This window comes from Lottia gigantea, assembly GCF_000327385.1.
Source record: "Lottia gigantea unplaced genomic scaffold LOTGIsca_25, whole genome shotgun sequence".
NCBI classification, from domain to species: Eukaryota; Metazoa; Mollusca; class Gastropoda; family Lottiidae; genus Lottia; species Lottia gigantea.
In genome coordinates, this window is record NW_008708752.1 from 1707728 (window position 1) to 1724655 (window position 16928).

Consider the following 16928-nt stretch of genomic DNA (forward strand, 5'->3'; position numbering starts at 1 on the left):
CGTGAATAAGGAGCTTCTTCCGCATATATCCCACCAACTAGTTTAAGATACTTGTTATCTGGACATTTCAGGAAGAGACAAGGAACTGAGATGGACTCTTCTTCATCCGGTTCATTGGTCGAAAAATGAAGTGCAGGGATGGCTGCAGTATGTTCTTGAAAAGAATAGGGTAACTGGAGAAGCTAAACATAACATTTTGGAAGCTTTCGACGACGTCAATGGTAATGAATTGATTAACATGGATTTAGGTCAGTTTAAAGATTTGAGCAATGTTCATGGACAATTACTACACGAAACTTTCCGAGCTCTTCTTCCATCTCGTAAGTTATGTTTTGGGTTTGATGTTTGTTCTTTTCCCCTGTCCTAAGCGAGAAAATTTCTAAGCTATTATAAACTTCGTCTAATACCTTGACTACCTTATATCACAGAATACACCAGTCTGTAAAAAAGCCATAATATTCGATGTCTTTAGGTTGAGGGGTCTGATTTGTATTCACTGACGTATAATCCAGTCAAATCTCTGCATTCTGTGCAGTCACAAAATTGGCTAATACAGTCAAGGTATAAGACGAAGTTTGTAATAGCTTGATATTGTAAAGATGATATTGAGGTTGCTTTAGTAATCTACAAGTAAAATTCGGTTTCTCTTATCTTGTAACCGAATGATAATTCTTCGTATAGTTTGGTTATACAATTTGGTATGGTAGTGGTACGTGTCTGAAATCAAGCTATATCAGCTGTCCCCTTTTAAAATAGCATTGTTTATTTACTTTAACAATGCTTTTGTTTTACAGAAGGAGGTCACCCACCATCCAATAGCTGATAAATGTTTAGGCCTTATCTAGTTAATAAAATAAAAACTATTAATATCTGATATCTTTTGTTGTATCGATTTCATCTTCTGTTACTTTATACAATTTCAAGAATATATCTCAGAAACACATAACATTAGAAGATTTCTATTTTACAATCCCTTTAACCCCCTTTTATCACATAATACGTTTTGTAATATGTTTCGAATATGGATAACAGATTTGTGGGGTTATCATTGTTGTGTTTTCTAGTCTGTTTTCTAGTTTTTAGATTGAGACGAAGACTAGTAACGAAACAAAAAACCATCCAAAACAACGTTTATTCTAATCAGTTCAATGCAATGTCCGATTAATAAATGGCGCGGTACCGTCTGTGGGCTTGCATCTGAACACCTTTTCTGCGCCGAATATGTCAAAGTCGAAAAGGACCGTAGAAATAGGACCTACGTAGTCGGCATAAAGTATGCAATAAATGGCATCGAGATCAAAAGATGTAAAATTATCGAATCTGGTGAACGTCAACACGTTTGACACCGACAAACATCTTTCATCTTTTTTACAAGCATCGATGCAGTTCGAGAAACTTGTAGTGTTGAATATCAACAGAGTTGGTGCTCTGAACAGGAGACAACCAAACAAATCGTTCCCAAATGGTCCATTGGTCGGCAGGAATACAGAGCAGTTACCAGTACAAATGGATGCATTACACTCATCTCGTGTTAATGCCAACTCATTGATGAAAACAGAATCGAGGAATATAACTGAACCACGAGCAGAAAAGTCGAAATCTACGGAACACTCTGAAAAAGGAGGATAATGGACATTATATTGATAGCAGAAGCACCTTCTGTTGCTGTTTTTGTTTCTACTGCTTCTTTTCCTGTTGCTACAACTGCTTATCTTATTGCGGCTGTTTTATTGCTTTAGCTATAGCTATTGTTGCTCCTATTGCTTTTGCAATTCTTCCCTCAAATGCTTTTAAATTGTTCAAAACGGTATTGTTTTATTTTTACTGCTACTAAATGTAGCTTTTTAATACACGATCTTCTGTTGCTATTGTTTTTACGCCTGCTTTTGGTATTAATTCATATCAATGAATGTTTTATTAGCACTTAGTCTGCTTTTTCTATCGCTACTGCTATGATTGCTACTACTTTTGCTGCTGTTGCTACAAGTGTACTCCTTTCTCTGTTGTAGATTCTGTGTACTTTGCTTTTGTTTATACTCTAGATGTATTATATTTTGCTCTGTTCGGTACTGAAGAATTGCTATTCATTCTTTTTTCTTTTACTCAATGTCATTGTTACTTTTATTGCTTTTGCTATTGTTTTCATTTTTTTTTTTTGCTATTGTTTTTATTTTTCTTTTGCTATTGTTGTTACTCTTCCTTTTAGTATTGTTGCTATTGTATATAATACTTTTGATAATGTAGCTGCTTTTGCTCGCAAAATCATTTAACTTACCCAGTTCACATAATCTGCCTTTAAAAGGGTATGGACATTCACAAGAAAATGAATTAATGCCATCAATACATACTCCTTTATTCAGACACGGATTACTCTTACAGTCGTCAATATCTGTTAAATGAATGTATGAATACATAAATAAGTTCTGTGGATATCTGAAATTAAGACTAGAACATCCCTTTAAAGCATATTGCCTAATTGTCTTAAAGGGATTGTGTTTATGTGTATTGGGTGCACTGATACAATCGATTTACACCATTGCTCTTTGCTTTGTTATAAAATGTCCGTTAGTCATGCAATTCCACTAAAGTCTTTTTTTGAAAGACAAAACGTAACTTACTGATTTCACAGTTATGTCCAGTGAAACCTACTGGACATTTACACGTGATTCCTTCTCTACCTACATTGTTAACACATCTACTGTTCCCAACACAAGTATTAGCACCAGTAGCACACTCGTCAATTTCTGACAAAATAAAACAGACTAGTTGAAAATCAGGTTGCTGACAGATTCTGCCAGACGCAAAATGACGACCTTAGCCATATTCATATTATAGTTAGCGATAAGCAAATGCAATTGTCCCACAAATTACTGCCTAAATACGCCACTGCTGCCAGTGTTTCACTGCTACATGTGGCAAACATCAAACTCTACTTGGCAACTTTTTAACTCACTGAAAGGCCCTATCCTATGTATGATACAGAATCTTTTAGATATGGACACTGTGAGACAAATCATCAAGCACTTCCACAGATCAGACTTTCGTTCGAAGAAGATACTTACCACAATCACAAGTACGACCAGTAAAGCCATGTGAACACAGGCACTCAAATCCCCAAAATCTATTCTTACACACTCCACCATTTTTACATGGCCTCTTTTTACAAAACCATGATCTTCCTGTGTATAAATTTTTAATTTTTATACAACACATTTTAATGTTGAAGTGTACTGTAGCCGCCCTTGTACTTCTACAATTGGCTACAGTTTTGACCAGAATGGGTATACTGACTTATAAACTGACAAGGCATTATTTGTTGAGGTTTTTGTTTGAAAAAACAATAAATAATAATGAAATAAGGGGCACAACTCGTGCCTTTAGAAGTTCATTAACCAGTGAGTTAGACTTACTATTTGTAAGACTGGGAAAATTAGGCTCATCATCCTGAAATCTCTAATTAGTGCGCTACGAATTGGTGACAGTAACTAATCTCTCGTTAATATCGATTAGCCCTCCGAAGCACTAGATATCTCGATCACTTATCAGAATGCCCAGTAACTATCTTGCTATATGTATAAATTTGCATCCAGATTCTAATGTCCGACCAAACAATATTGGAACTAGTGAAATATATGCGGCGGTATCGTGTAAGTCAAAACCGAACAAACCATTGGATGGTTTAAGTGATGATGTAGAAAACGGTCAAGTCTCTGTTAGTGTCCACAAAGAAAGAACGTAATCTCTCTTGTTTATAATTCCAAAAATATATTCGCGTTAAAAGGGGTGCAATTTGTATATACAAACGTGGTCAATTCAGCCGACGACCATTGAGCTAGACTATATATTTTATAAGGGATTCTGGTGTAATTATTTACAGAAATGATTTCCGGGGTATTATATATAAAAGGCCTTATATAGTTTTAAATGTAATATCTAATAAGTGTCTCATTTTGACATTTATTTGAACACTATTTCAGTGAAGTGAATGATCTTTCAATTAGAAGAAAGAAAAGATATTTTCTTTATTATTTATATGTGTATCGAGGACACTAATAGCATCAATTTGCACCATTCCAATTTTCGGTCAGATGTCTGTGGTTCCTGTTATTTCACTAAAACTAAGTGTTTGATGAAATCAATATCGCATAGGGCGTTCTGTGATAGAAACAGATTTTGCGATAGTGACGTCATAAAAAAACTTAGTTTTAGTGGAATTGCAGGAACCACAGATATTTGATTGAAAATTAGAATAATGATAGTGATACTATCGATATCCAAGATATATATAAAGTTTTTAGAAAACGTCTTTATTATACAATCCCTTAATGTTTGATACTGAGATACGAAATGTATTATGAAAATGCAAAATTCAAAATTACAAAGAAAGACTTACTATACTTTGTTAAACTGAGACTATTAAATGTAGCTTGACATAACAGCACCGTAACGAACAGGACAGACATCCATAATAGCGACATCATTGTTGAAGTTTAACTCTAAGAATGTGTTTTAGAATGCAGATTTTAATACATATTATAAAAGTATTAAATAATAGCTCTTTTTAATCTACGAATTTGACTTGTAAGTGGCAGAATGAAGCAGGTGTCTTTGTAGCTTGAACGCCGGCATCCAGATTATTCAATTTAAAAGAGTTAAAGTGGCAGAATGCACCACCTAACGGTATATATATGAGGAAATATTTATATCATAGTGATTCTGAAGAATTGCATAAAACCAGACTGTTGAAAATCAGATTGTTTTCAAAACCTTATAACGAAATACAGTCGATAAAACAAGGATTACAAAGCTAAAAAGCCTGAAGAAATGATTTCGTCATAATCATGATTAATTTGTTGGGTTTCTTCACCTTGAGGAAAGCCTACTTATATTTATCTGATCCGGTACATTGTAAAACCAACCTGGTTTCGTGTGATTTCTGCATTAGTCTATGCTCAAAGAGATTTTGAGATTATGAACTCAAAGCTACCGGAATGGCGGAATGGTTTTATGTAGATAGTTTGTCTATATTTGTCTACACTTCACGTTTGTCTGAACATTTTAATAATGCAAAAAGGAGTGGAGGGCTCGCTTCACATTTTCGCTACAAAATTTATTTCCAAACCCTAAATTTTGAAAATGAAAAGCAAAACGTCATATCCTCAGTTGGGGAATGAAATGTGAGGAGGGAAAGGTCTGGGGTCGTTTTGTCAGAACCCCTATATTCCCCTCTGGCCTGCATTTAACATGATCATGGTTAAAATTTGCATAAAACAAGGAAGATAAAAAGAAATGCCCTGGACCAATGAAAGGAGCTTTTCTCCAATCTCACATCTGTTTCAACAACAATCTGACCTGTCAATGATTCATAGCTATTATTGAATGTTAGAAATTGATTTATTAGCTGTACTATTCAAAGCATACAATACTTCAAATAAATGCATTATGTAACAATCATATACAAACGTACATAAGAAAGCTGTAAAGCTGTGTGTAACTGTATTCCCCGAAAAGATTCTTAGACAAACTGTTTAATTATTTGTATGACCAGGTGACCAGGTGATAAAATTATACTCCTTGGCACCACATTCCAGAATGAAAGTCGAACAGATACTCGTGTGGGTCTACTACCGGGGCGAAAGCTACTTTGTCCTTTATGGATCCATCCACAATTCTCAGCAATTTCTTTAAAGCTGTTGCAGGGAGACACCAGAACATTCACGGTATTACAAATCACGATACACAGACGCTATTGTGGCTCTACTTTCGTCTTGAGCAGAAGCTACTTTTTGAACCGCTAAGAAGGAGCTTCTTCTGCATATATTCCACCAACTAGTTTAAGATACTTGTTATCTGCACATTTCAGGAAGAGAGAATGAACTAAGATGGACTCTTCTTCATCCGGTTCATTGGTCGAAAAATGAAGTGCAGGGATGGCTGCAGTATGTTCTTGAAAAGAATAGGGTAACTGGAGAAGCTCAACATAACATTTTGGAAGATTTAATATTCTCTAAAGCCTTCGATACAGTCCGAGATACAAGAAAAATGGCTATTGTAGTCAAGGTATTAGTTCGTCATAGCTTAAGATTGTGATGATGATATTGAGGTTGTTAAGTAACCCACAAGTCAAATTCATTTTCCCTTCTCTTGTAACAGATTGGCCTTATCGAATTAATATTTTTTTTAATAATTGTTATAATTATTTTGTTCTCTCTGATATGATATTGGGGACAAATATCTAAATTGAACTCCAAAAATTGAGTTATATCTCTTACCGATAAGTTATTTTTCCTGTGGACATAACGTGTCCCTGGGTAGAAATGTTCTCATTTGACGTTTTCCATCTACTTTTTCTCTATCGTTTAGTGGAACTATTTTCATGTACAGTAAAGTTTCAATGTTTTGAAGTACACTTAAAATGCATTTTACAGTAGAAACTGTATGAGACCACTGAAGGGAGTAATGGAAAATGGTCTGTTTATGGGGGTGGTCTCTTAGAAGAGCATCGTGTCAGAATTAACACCACAACTATTTTGTTTTGACAATCACCTTTTAGATTTAGATTGATGTAATTAATTAATAATTTTATTAATCTTTTGGGGATTAGCAAATTGCAAATAAACTATAATGCCTTTTAATCTCGCCTGCATGTGAAACCATATGATGCTTTTACAAGGGAGATAATGATAACTGTTATGGTCGCCTAATTGACTGATTTTTCTTTCATGGGAGTGTCAATACATGGTCGCTGGTCGCGTAATGAAGGTGGTTGTTTAGTAGAGGTAGTCTCACGAGCAGGATTCTTAAAGGAACCATTTTTATTAATCTATAATACGTTTTCATTTATTTTTTGTTAAGCTATGCACAAGAGGGGTCAGGGAAAAAATAGCTTTATGAAGAGATTTGTGGAGTTAACAGTATTGTGTTGCTAGTCTGGTGGAATCTAGATATAAACGAAACAGGAAGCGAAACATTTTGACCTGCATGTAAGCTGACACCCCCCCCCCCCCCCCCCCCCAAAAAAAAAAAAAAAAAGAAAAAAAAAAGAACAAAACAAACCAATCAAATCAAGGTTTATTTTAATCAGTTTAATGCAATGTCCGATTAATAAATGGCGCGGTACCGTCTGTGGGCTTGCATCTGAACACCTTTTCTGCGCCGAATATGTCAAAGTCGAATAGGACTGTTGAAATAGGACCTACGTAGTCGGCATAAAGTATGCAATAAATGGCATCGAGATCAAAAGATGTAAAATTATCGAATCTGGTGAACGTCAAGACGTTTGACACCGACAAACATCTTTCGTCATTTTTACAAGCATCGATGCAGTTCGAGAATTTGGTAGTGTTGAATGCCGACAGAGTTGGTGCTCTGAACAGGAGACAACCAAACAAATCGTTTCCAAATGGTTCATTGGTCGGCAGGAATACAGAGCAGTTACCAGTACAAATGGATGCATTACACTCATCTCGTGTAATTTCCAACTCAGCGATGAAAACAGAATCGAGGAATATAACTGAACCACGAGGAGACAAGTCGAAATCTACGGAACACTCTGAAAAGGGAGGATAATGGGCAATATATTGATAGCAGAAGCATCCTCTCTTGCTATTTTTGATTCTACTGCTTCTTTTCCTGTTGCTATAACTGCTTATGTTATTGTGGCTGTTTTATTGCTTTAGCTGTAGCTATTGTTGCTAATTGTAGCACTTTTAATACACGACGTTCTGTTGCTATTGTTTCTACTGCTGTTTTTCATATTAAATCCAATACTTCTAATTGTTTTATTAGTACTATGTCTGCTACTGCCATGACTTTTGAATTTTGAATTTTGATATGATTGCTACTACCTTTGCTATTGTTGCTACATGAACATCTTTCTACTTTTACTCAATGTTATTGTTACTTTTATTGCTTTTGCTATTGTTGTTATTCTTCCTTTTACTATTGTTGCTATTACATAATATAATACTTTTAATTACGTGGCTGCCTTTGCTCGTTATGTAACATTATTATTCAGATAACTTACCCAGTTCACATAATCTGCCTTTAAAAGGGTATGGGCATTCACAAGAAAATGAATTAATGCCATCAATACATACACCTTTATTCAGACACGGATTACTCTTACAGTCGTCCATATCTGTTAAATGAATATATGAATACATAAATAAGTTCTGCGGATTATCCCTTTAAAACATTTTGCCAAATTGCCTCAAAGAGATTGTGTTTATGTGTATCGGGTGCATTGATACACTCGATTTACTTACATCGTTTTATTTTGCTTTGCTATAAATTGTCCGTTGGTCTAGCAATTCCACTAAAACTATGTATGATGTAACTATCGCAAACTTACTTTCAGTAGAATCGCAAAAACTAAGACGTCTGACGGAAAATTTCGATCGTGACATCATCTGTATGGCCAATTTGAATGGTGTAATTAGAAACCATATGACATATTTATAAAAAAAAAAAAACCCTTTAACGTAACTTACTGATTTCACAATTATGTCCAGTGAAACCTACTGGACATTTACACGTGATTCCTTCTCTACCTACATTGTTAACACATCTACTGTTCCCAACACAAGCATTAGCACCAGTAGCACACTCGTCAATTTCTGACAAAATAAAACAGACCAGACAATTACCCACTGGGAATCATGATACACTTTCATAGAGAATTGCAATAACAAGGGTTGAGGTGAGATGAGGTCGACAGAATGGTCACAAAATCTGACCGCTCAGGTCAATGACAAGATCCGTGAACATGAGCAACTGAAGAAGGAAACTGCAGATCTGTAGTAGTCGGTGCGGTGCGCCCAGGTTTACTAAATCTAGCGATTGGCTTGGTATAGAAAATCGTTCAAAATCAAGTGGCTCAAAGAGTCTGCCAGACGCAACTTACGGTTAGGTCATATTATAGTTAGCGATGACCGAATTCAGACCCAGTACAAAGACAATCCTAATCTGACCATAGGAAAGAAATGCCATTGTCAGCTTTGCCATAGACTCCTAATGTTTCTTAATGTTCCAACTTTGCTGATACTGCCAAAGTTTCACTGCTACACGTGACTGAACTTAGATTCTTCTTTGCAACTTTTTCACTCAAGTTAAATGTGTAGCCAACACAACTTCTTTACTACCTTTTTAAGGACTTTGTGAAAAGCCATTTTAGCAGACAAAATCATCAGGTCAGATTTTTACTTACCACACTCACAAGTACGACCAGTAAAGCCATGTGAACACAGGCACTCAAATCCCCAAAATCTATTCTTACACACTCCACCATTTTTACATGGTCTCTTTGTACAAAACCATGACCTTCCTATAAGTAAAATTGTAATTTTTATACATCAGATTTTAATGTACTGTGTACTGTCTTCGCTCCTGGTCTTCTACAATTGGCTATAGTTTTTGACGAGAATATGTATGTATTATGTTTATCGACAAGCCCAGTCTAAATAATCGCAACTAAATGCACATAGGCACCACCAAGTCATGTAAGTGCGTTATGTCATGACACATTCATGTATGTACAATCAGTACTCCACGACCTCAAATAATAGTCTGATATTACTTAATATTGTGTCTTATTTTGAAACCTATTTGAACATTATTCTAGTGAATATCATAAAAAGATTTTCTTAATTTTTTTATGCATATCGGGGATAATGATAGCATCAATTTGCACCAGGGCCTAGCACACAGGGCCTTCTGTGATAGATGCAAATTTTGCGATAGTGACGTGATCAAACACTTAGTTTTAGTTGAATTGCAGGGTCCACAGATCTCTGATTGAAAATTGAAATGGTGCAAATTCATACAAAATTTAGAAAAACTTTTCATAATATTCACTAAATCCCTTTAATGTTTGATACTTAGATATGAAAAGTATTATGAAAATACAGAACTTCAAGAATACAAAGAAACACATACTTGTTAAACCGGGACTATTAAATGTAGCTTGACATAACAGCACCGTAACGAACAGGACAGACATCCATAATAACGACATCATTGTTGAAGTTAGACTCTAAAGTGTCTTTCCAAATGCAGATTGCAGAATATATAATTTTTTTTTATAAAAAATATCACTACGATGTTGAATTGTAAGTGGCAGAATGAAGCAGGTGTCACTGCAGATTGAACGCCGTCATCCAGATTTTTAAATTTAAATTGTTAAAGAGGTATCAACAAGGTATATTTTCATTGCAAATCAAGTGTTTAATCAAGTTTGAAATTTAACCACCTTTTCGAACAGAACAGATAAATCTTATTATATTTCTATGTCATGTGTTGATGATTAAGCAAAAGTTGATCTGAATTTGTCTTCCCATATCGTCCCTTTCCGTTTTGTCCCTGTAATAATACCCAGACCGCCCCTTTCTACTTCGATAGTTCCTCTTGTCAGAGTTCCTTAATTCTCCCTTGACCTTCATTAAGACTTGATCAAGATTAGAATTTGCATAAAACAAAGAAGATAAAAAGAAATGAAAGGCGCTTTTCTTCAATCTCACATCTGTTTCAACAATCTCACCTGTCAATGATTCATAGCTATTATTGAATGTTACAAATTGATTTATTAGTTTTTCTAATCAAGTGATGTAGTCATATATATGCATAATGTAACTTCCGACGACCAGTTCGTCTACAATATAATACAAACTTACCTAAAATAGCGACAAAGCTGTATTGAAACCAGACGATTCTTGGTCAAACTGACTAATTATTTCAATGACTTCTGAGAACCACATTAAAGAATGAAAGTCGAACAGACACTCATGTGGTTCTACTTCCGGGGCGAAATATATCATGTCATTTACGGATCCATTCGGTAATCCTCATTGCATAATGGACAGCCCGAAACACCGTCACAGCTGATGGCGGTAGAACGGAAATAAATATATAATTGATAGGTGTGATGTGCTTGTGTAGTCTTACACAAAGGAAGAAAAGTAAAAACATATTAATTCAAACAGCTACTTTTGTGCAAAATGTTAGAGGAAAAATTGAAAAAATAGATAAGTACTCTTTAATGTATTATATTAAAAGAATAACTGAAAATAACAATGTGACCATAATATAAATCTGTACCAATGTTGTCTGTCCGTTGCCTGAAATGATAAAAATTAAATCAGTATATACCTCTAACACTTCACGTTAGCTTTAAAGGTGCATGTATGTAGTCGAATTTCTGCTACCCGTATTATTATTCAAAATGAAAATCCCAACGTCCTGTTCGTCATTACAATCTAAGTTTTCAAGTAGTTATTATTCTCCCGAATCCTGCTTATGTATTATGCTATCATTGCCTATAAAAAAAGCTTTGCCTTTTCTAATTTGCACCCGAAATCGGATTTTAATTCTAAAAAGCGTATGGTACCTGGGCTAGCAAATATAATGACGACGACGAAATATAAAGATCATCAATATAGAAGACGTTTGTTCGCCGCCATCTTGAAACGAGCTCATATATTGGAGACTTATGTTTCGAATATGTAACCCTTCACCGGGACAGTTAATGAATAACTTTTAGACAAATAAAAAGGATGCTATTCCTGAAAGTACCTTGTTTTGATGCGGAAGATGTCGGACAAGTTCTAACTTCTATAACAGGTGTATCTGAAAAGACAGTCAATGATGCTCAATTAAAAGCTTTATTAGGGCATAAATTTGTTTTATTATATAGTGTTTCTTTGCTGATTTTTCACAAAGTATCGAAGTGAGACAAGGACGTTATGATATGTGCTTGATCTCAATTCGAGACATCTTTTCCTTTTAGTTCCTCCATTCTGAATCAGTCACAAGATACATCGTAGTAGAAAACTACTGGGTAGGTGTCATCTCGATCTATAGGAACTACTTGGACACGGCCGTAATAACGAGCAGACGTCTGACTCGACGGTATCTCTCTCAGAGTAAGAATTGTTACCCACCTGGTGTACAGTCTGCTTTGTGTTGTTTTTTACTTATTTCATACCAAGTCTTATATTCATCTTTATCTCTTATATTACACTTACAACCTTCTACATCTATACAACTTAATAATTCAGCATGCGATCTGTACAGACAGAGAATAATATTATGCAAGCCGAGTGCGATCATAACGCCTACGAGAAAGCGAGAAAAAAGGCAAAAAGTCGAGAGGCCGGGAAAAAAAGCCTGAATTCGAGAGAAAAAGGGCGAGAAATCAAGAGGCGAGAAAGTAATGAGTAGTTATGGCCACAGTCGGCTTCCATATAAAATTGTACGAAACATTCAGCAATCTAGTTCCAGAAATAGCTGAGGGAATATTTTCAGGAACGCAAGTCTTGATGTCTTGAATTGATCCAAAATAACAGTTTATACTGCATACATGTCATTGTTCAATCATCTATTTGTCATAAGAATTGTTATTTTTTGGGGTTTTTTTTGTGGAGGGGAGAGGGGGTGTTAATATTTTATGTATATGTATCCATTATAATCTAACAAGATTGCAACCACAGTTGGGTTCTAATGACGTTATTTTCAACCAATAAAAGAGTATAACACAGTACCCGTTTCTTGTTAAAATGGCGAATTGTGGGCTGGCGAAACAATTAGTAGAGCGACGTGACACCTTCTTTGGAGTTTTTATTTAGGAAACCCCTTCTTTGTCATTAATTCAAGGCAAATTAACCTCCCAATATTATTGACATATTAATATGTTATTGACCAATGAGAGACCTTTTAAAGATCAAGATGCGAATATAAAACTTACTTGCACAATTTTGAAGCATTTCGTTCATGTAAAGCCGTGGCTAGAGATGTATCAGCTTCTTGAAAACAATCTCTAGTACCAGAACAATGACCGACTATTGCCTGTGGTTGGGATGCTGAATACAAACAAACATGATTAAAGGGACAGTCTGATCTTTAAAAGTAAGTTTGAAAATTTATGCTCAAATTAATAAGAACTAAACACGGAAAATATATCCCCTCACCTCATCGTTTTAAATGAACGTATCTTGCGGTCAAATTGCAGAGAAATATGTTTCCATCTTATGATCAAGGTCTTAATAAAAAATATAGAGCCTTATTAAGTCCCAATACCAATATTAACGTTTTGAATAATGAAAATGTTGCACACTGCCCCTTTAACAATTTAATAATGAAAAAAGGACAATTGCTATTCTATAAATCAAGTAAATGAAACGGCATATTTACCGCTATTTACGTCATTGTGGGGTAGGTCTTGTTAAACCTTGTCAAGTAAACTGCTGGGATGGCTGGACAACACAAAATCTAGACTCATATTCTCGATTATCAATTCTGTTCTTACCTTGTAATAAACCTAATGATAACAATCTACCATTACTGGAACTTCCTTCATTAGGGCTGTTATCTGAATACACAAGGGATATAGTTGTATAACATTTGCTTTACTTGCTGATAGATCTTAAGTTTAGCCATCTGTATCACTTATCATTTACTTAATAAAATATTTTGTCACAATCCGACGTTTAGTTTGCCAGACAAAAACAATCAAAGTGTATCTTGGATCGATACAGTTGTCACTTCTAGCCGTTATAAATAGTCTTATGAGCAGATAATACTAGTATCATGATGTCGTCGGTCAGAGAATGCACGTGAGAATAGCAGATGAGTAAAGTCCTCTTTCATAGATGGTATTGATTGAAACTCAAGAGAACTACGCGCAAGCTATTAATAATGAAAAGTAATACGGATAGCTAAAATTGAGCTTTTTTATCTTTAACTGTGAGTAAGACGTATCTTTAATATTAAATATATCCCAGAATTCCTCACACACAAAGCTTTTATTGTTTTTAAGCTTTGATTGGTTGAATATCTAAGTCACCTAGAATACTTTGGGCACAACAATTTCCTCAGATCATGGTTGCAACCCACAGAAAAGAGGGAACTCGTCAACAACATTTCCAATTTAATCAGGTAGTTCAAATCTAAGGTATGCTTTTGCTGAGGATTATTAATTAAAATTATCTTACCAGGACATGGAATACCATTAGGAATTGAGATCAAACCTGAAACTGAAAAGGAAAACGTACATCATATGAGTTTTCCTGGTTTACAACCCTATTTATTGATATCTATTAGGGATCAACAAACACCAAGAGGGTGTATCAGAGGGGATCCTTGCATAGGCAATTTCAAATTATAGAATTCAGAATCCTTTGTTAATTGGTTGTACTAGTAATTCATAAGTTTGTGTCTAAATATTCACCTGTTTCACCGGCTACCATTGGTGGTCGAGGTAAAGATAGGCCTACAAGCATCTAATCAGGAGAAATAGATGTTCACAAAGTTGTTGTTGGGCTGTTGTTATTTCTGCCAGAAATCGAAGCATTTTATGTTATAGTGTATTGTATTGTATTACAGATGTTGCTGACAAAATTGGAAAGGAACATCTCGTTTTTTACAAAATTGCCCCCATCGCCCTTTACCTCCCATCTCAAAAAGGACAAAAAGATACAAGAACAAGATAAAATATAAATATGTACTTACTCTCTGCACAGTTTTCTTCCAAGTAGGTCTGGGTTATTAATGTTAAAGCCCGCAAAACATCAACGGACTGTTGCAATCCACATTTACAAGCTATATCTTCTGTGCAGGATATAAATGCTTTGTAACCACTGAACAATTTGAAAATGGAAAATATAACGGAATGTCAAAAATAATATTCTATAAACACTGACTTCCTACTAATAGTGCTCATTGATCTATTGAAAACAACACCATGCAGTGTACAATGACAAAAATAAAGACCTTACATCAACGTAAGCCTACGCTTCTTTTTCCAACTATCGATTTACCTTAATTGTCCCATTTTGAACAACAAGACACCTTTCCAAGTCAAGTTTTTCTTAAATAAAGTGAAGTGAAGAATTTGATTTGCTGAAAACCAATTTTAGTGATTAACCAGTCTTAAGACTGAAAGACTAATATTAGTCCCAAAAAGCGAAATGTGGTTGAAAAGGATGGCCCTTTTTATAGGATCTAAAATATAATTTGTATACTTACGGACACTGTGATACAGAATCTGGTTTGTTCGGATCCTGACCAGTCTCAAGGTATATCTCACACTTCCTATATGGTTTGGAGATTTGACACTCATCAACTGGCAAAACACCTGTGGTAAAACACGAAATTCTTTATATCTCAATTTATTCTAGGTTGAGCTGCAACCCGATAACGATTGATGGCCCGGTTAGCCAAACTTTACTCATTGTACACTGCACATCGCAAAACATTTATTTCTATTTATTGTTCATCCATCCTCTTTGAGAACCTTTCTCTAAGATCAACATCTAGATCTTACAAAAACGACCTGTGATCTATATCATAAATCAAAACAACGAAATGAAATTTCAGTATGACCATTTAAATTTGATCACACATAAGAATACGTTAGCAACTTTGAGAAGCGGTACTGAATAATGTGCAATTTAATTGAAGTATTCACAATCATCTGCTTTAAGTTGATACAGCAGCTATCTGTGTTTCTTTTCATGTGCTAAATTCGACATTCAGTTCAACTACAATCGAAATACAAAAAGAGAAATGGTTGACTCGTCCATGCAGATATCAACCATGACGTGATGATATCGATAATATCTGTATGATAGTGTTATACTACCCACCGAGAGAACGGAAATACTTACTCTTACAATCTATTTTCTCGGTTACACTATATATCTTATCAGTGACTAAAATATAAGATGAAAATCATCAACATCAATTTACCAGATTACAGCACGTAATCACTAGCAAAAGTTGATATTCACACATGAACCGCTACTACAATATAATTCACAGATAGATGCAATATGCTTCAGTAAATGTAAGCATAATATCATGTTATGTGTTAGACATTCGTAATACATTGACACTTTGAAGATGTCAACAAACAAACGAAAACCCACTGTTACATACTTTCAGAACAGACAGCATTGTAGGTCGTGCGTTCTTCTTCAATCTTTTTGACGATATCTGGCGAATCGTTCATGTCACATTTACAAACGGTTGGCTCGTAACAAGCTAAAAAATCTTCATTTGCTCTGAAAGAAATATTGACACATTGGTAATCATGTGGTCATGGCATATCTTACAAAGCGTTTTTCAAAGACTATTTTAAGGGACTATAGTCAAGAATAAAATATATAATATGTATTAAACAATACAACTTTGGAAAACAACAAAACACTAACCTATGAAACAAGTTACTTTACAAACAAAAGATGCTAATTATTGCCAATTTTGTACTGAATTTGTATTATGTCTTTACGTTAGTTATTCGAGCAATATGATACCTATTTTGGCTACATTTCACACAATTATGTTGCAAATGATGCCAAACTTGTTCTGTGTGAGTTTGTTGATGCTTTGGGTGAGGCTATATAGATATCAATATGCGGTTCAGGTAAAAAGACTTACCTGCAAAATTCTGCCAGATCTTTACTATACAGAGCTATACCACCTTTATCACTGAATGTTTTATAGCACTGTTTAACACCTGAACACATTCTGTCTAGGTTTATAACTTCTGGAACTAGAAAAAACCAAACTATGTTGTATGGTCGTTCAGTGAATAAATGAATGAATCCGACGGTTTTGAAGCAGTGACGGCTCCAGCCTCCCTAGAATGGGGGTACAAATAAGGGGCAGCCTGGCTCAGTGGGGGATAACACAGTCGAGGCTGAACACGAAATGTGGCAACTCTGTGGAGTCGTCTAAGAGGGTTCGTCCACGAAAATTATCGAAAAATTGAATTGAATTATTTTTTTCTTCTCCAGCACCTATTTTGGGGCAAAACCATTTTTCTAGGAACGTGGGGGGGGGGGGGGGGGGGGGGGGGGGGGCCTTGAAAAAAAAAGCCCCCACTTTTAAAAATTTTTTTGTCAAAAGGGGGGCCTTTAAAAAAAAAGGGGGAC

General features: G+C 35.1%; 2 protein-coding genes across 2 annotated transcripts in view; both read right to left on the bottom strand.

Moving 5' to 3' along the window:
* Positions 1 to 2309: 2309 nt before the first annotated feature.
* Positions 2310 to 9311, bottom strand: LOTGIDRAFT_74578 (hypothetical protein; the record flags this gene model as incomplete). Its single annotated transcript, XM_009055535.1, has 6 exons — positions 2310 to 2389; positions 2619 to 2744; positions 3063 to 3179; positions 8027 to 8140; positions 8493 to 8618; positions 9209 to 9311. Coding segments are annotated over 6 exons (666 nt in total), but the record flags the coding sequence as incomplete, so codon positions are not given.
* A 1729-nt stretch (positions 9312 to 11040) lies between these two features.
* Positions 11041 to 16928, bottom strand: part of LOTGIDRAFT_160564 (hypothetical protein) — a gene marked incomplete at both ends in the record, with an annotated part of 15235 nt that continues 9347 nt past the window's right edge. The window contains 11 exons of the mRNA XM_009055684.1: positions 11041 to 11114; positions 11569 to 11622; positions 11937 to 12061; positions 12740 to 12854; positions 13301 to 13363; positions 13986 to 14027; positions 14503 to 14630; positions 15019 to 15127; positions 15660 to 15704; positions 15931 to 16055; positions 16432 to 16546. Coding sequence (XP_009053932.1) covers positions 11041 to 11114; positions 11569 to 11622; positions 11937 to 12061; positions 12740 to 12854; positions 13301 to 13363; positions 13986 to 14027; positions 14503 to 14630; positions 15019 to 15127; positions 15660 to 15704; positions 15931 to 16055; positions 16432 to 16546 — 995 coding nt within the window. The remainder of the gene's footprint in view (positions 11115 to 11568; positions 11623 to 11936; positions 12062 to 12739; positions 12855 to 13300; positions 13364 to 13985; positions 14028 to 14502; positions 14631 to 15018; positions 15128 to 15659; positions 15705 to 15930; positions 16056 to 16431; positions 16547 to 16928) is intronic.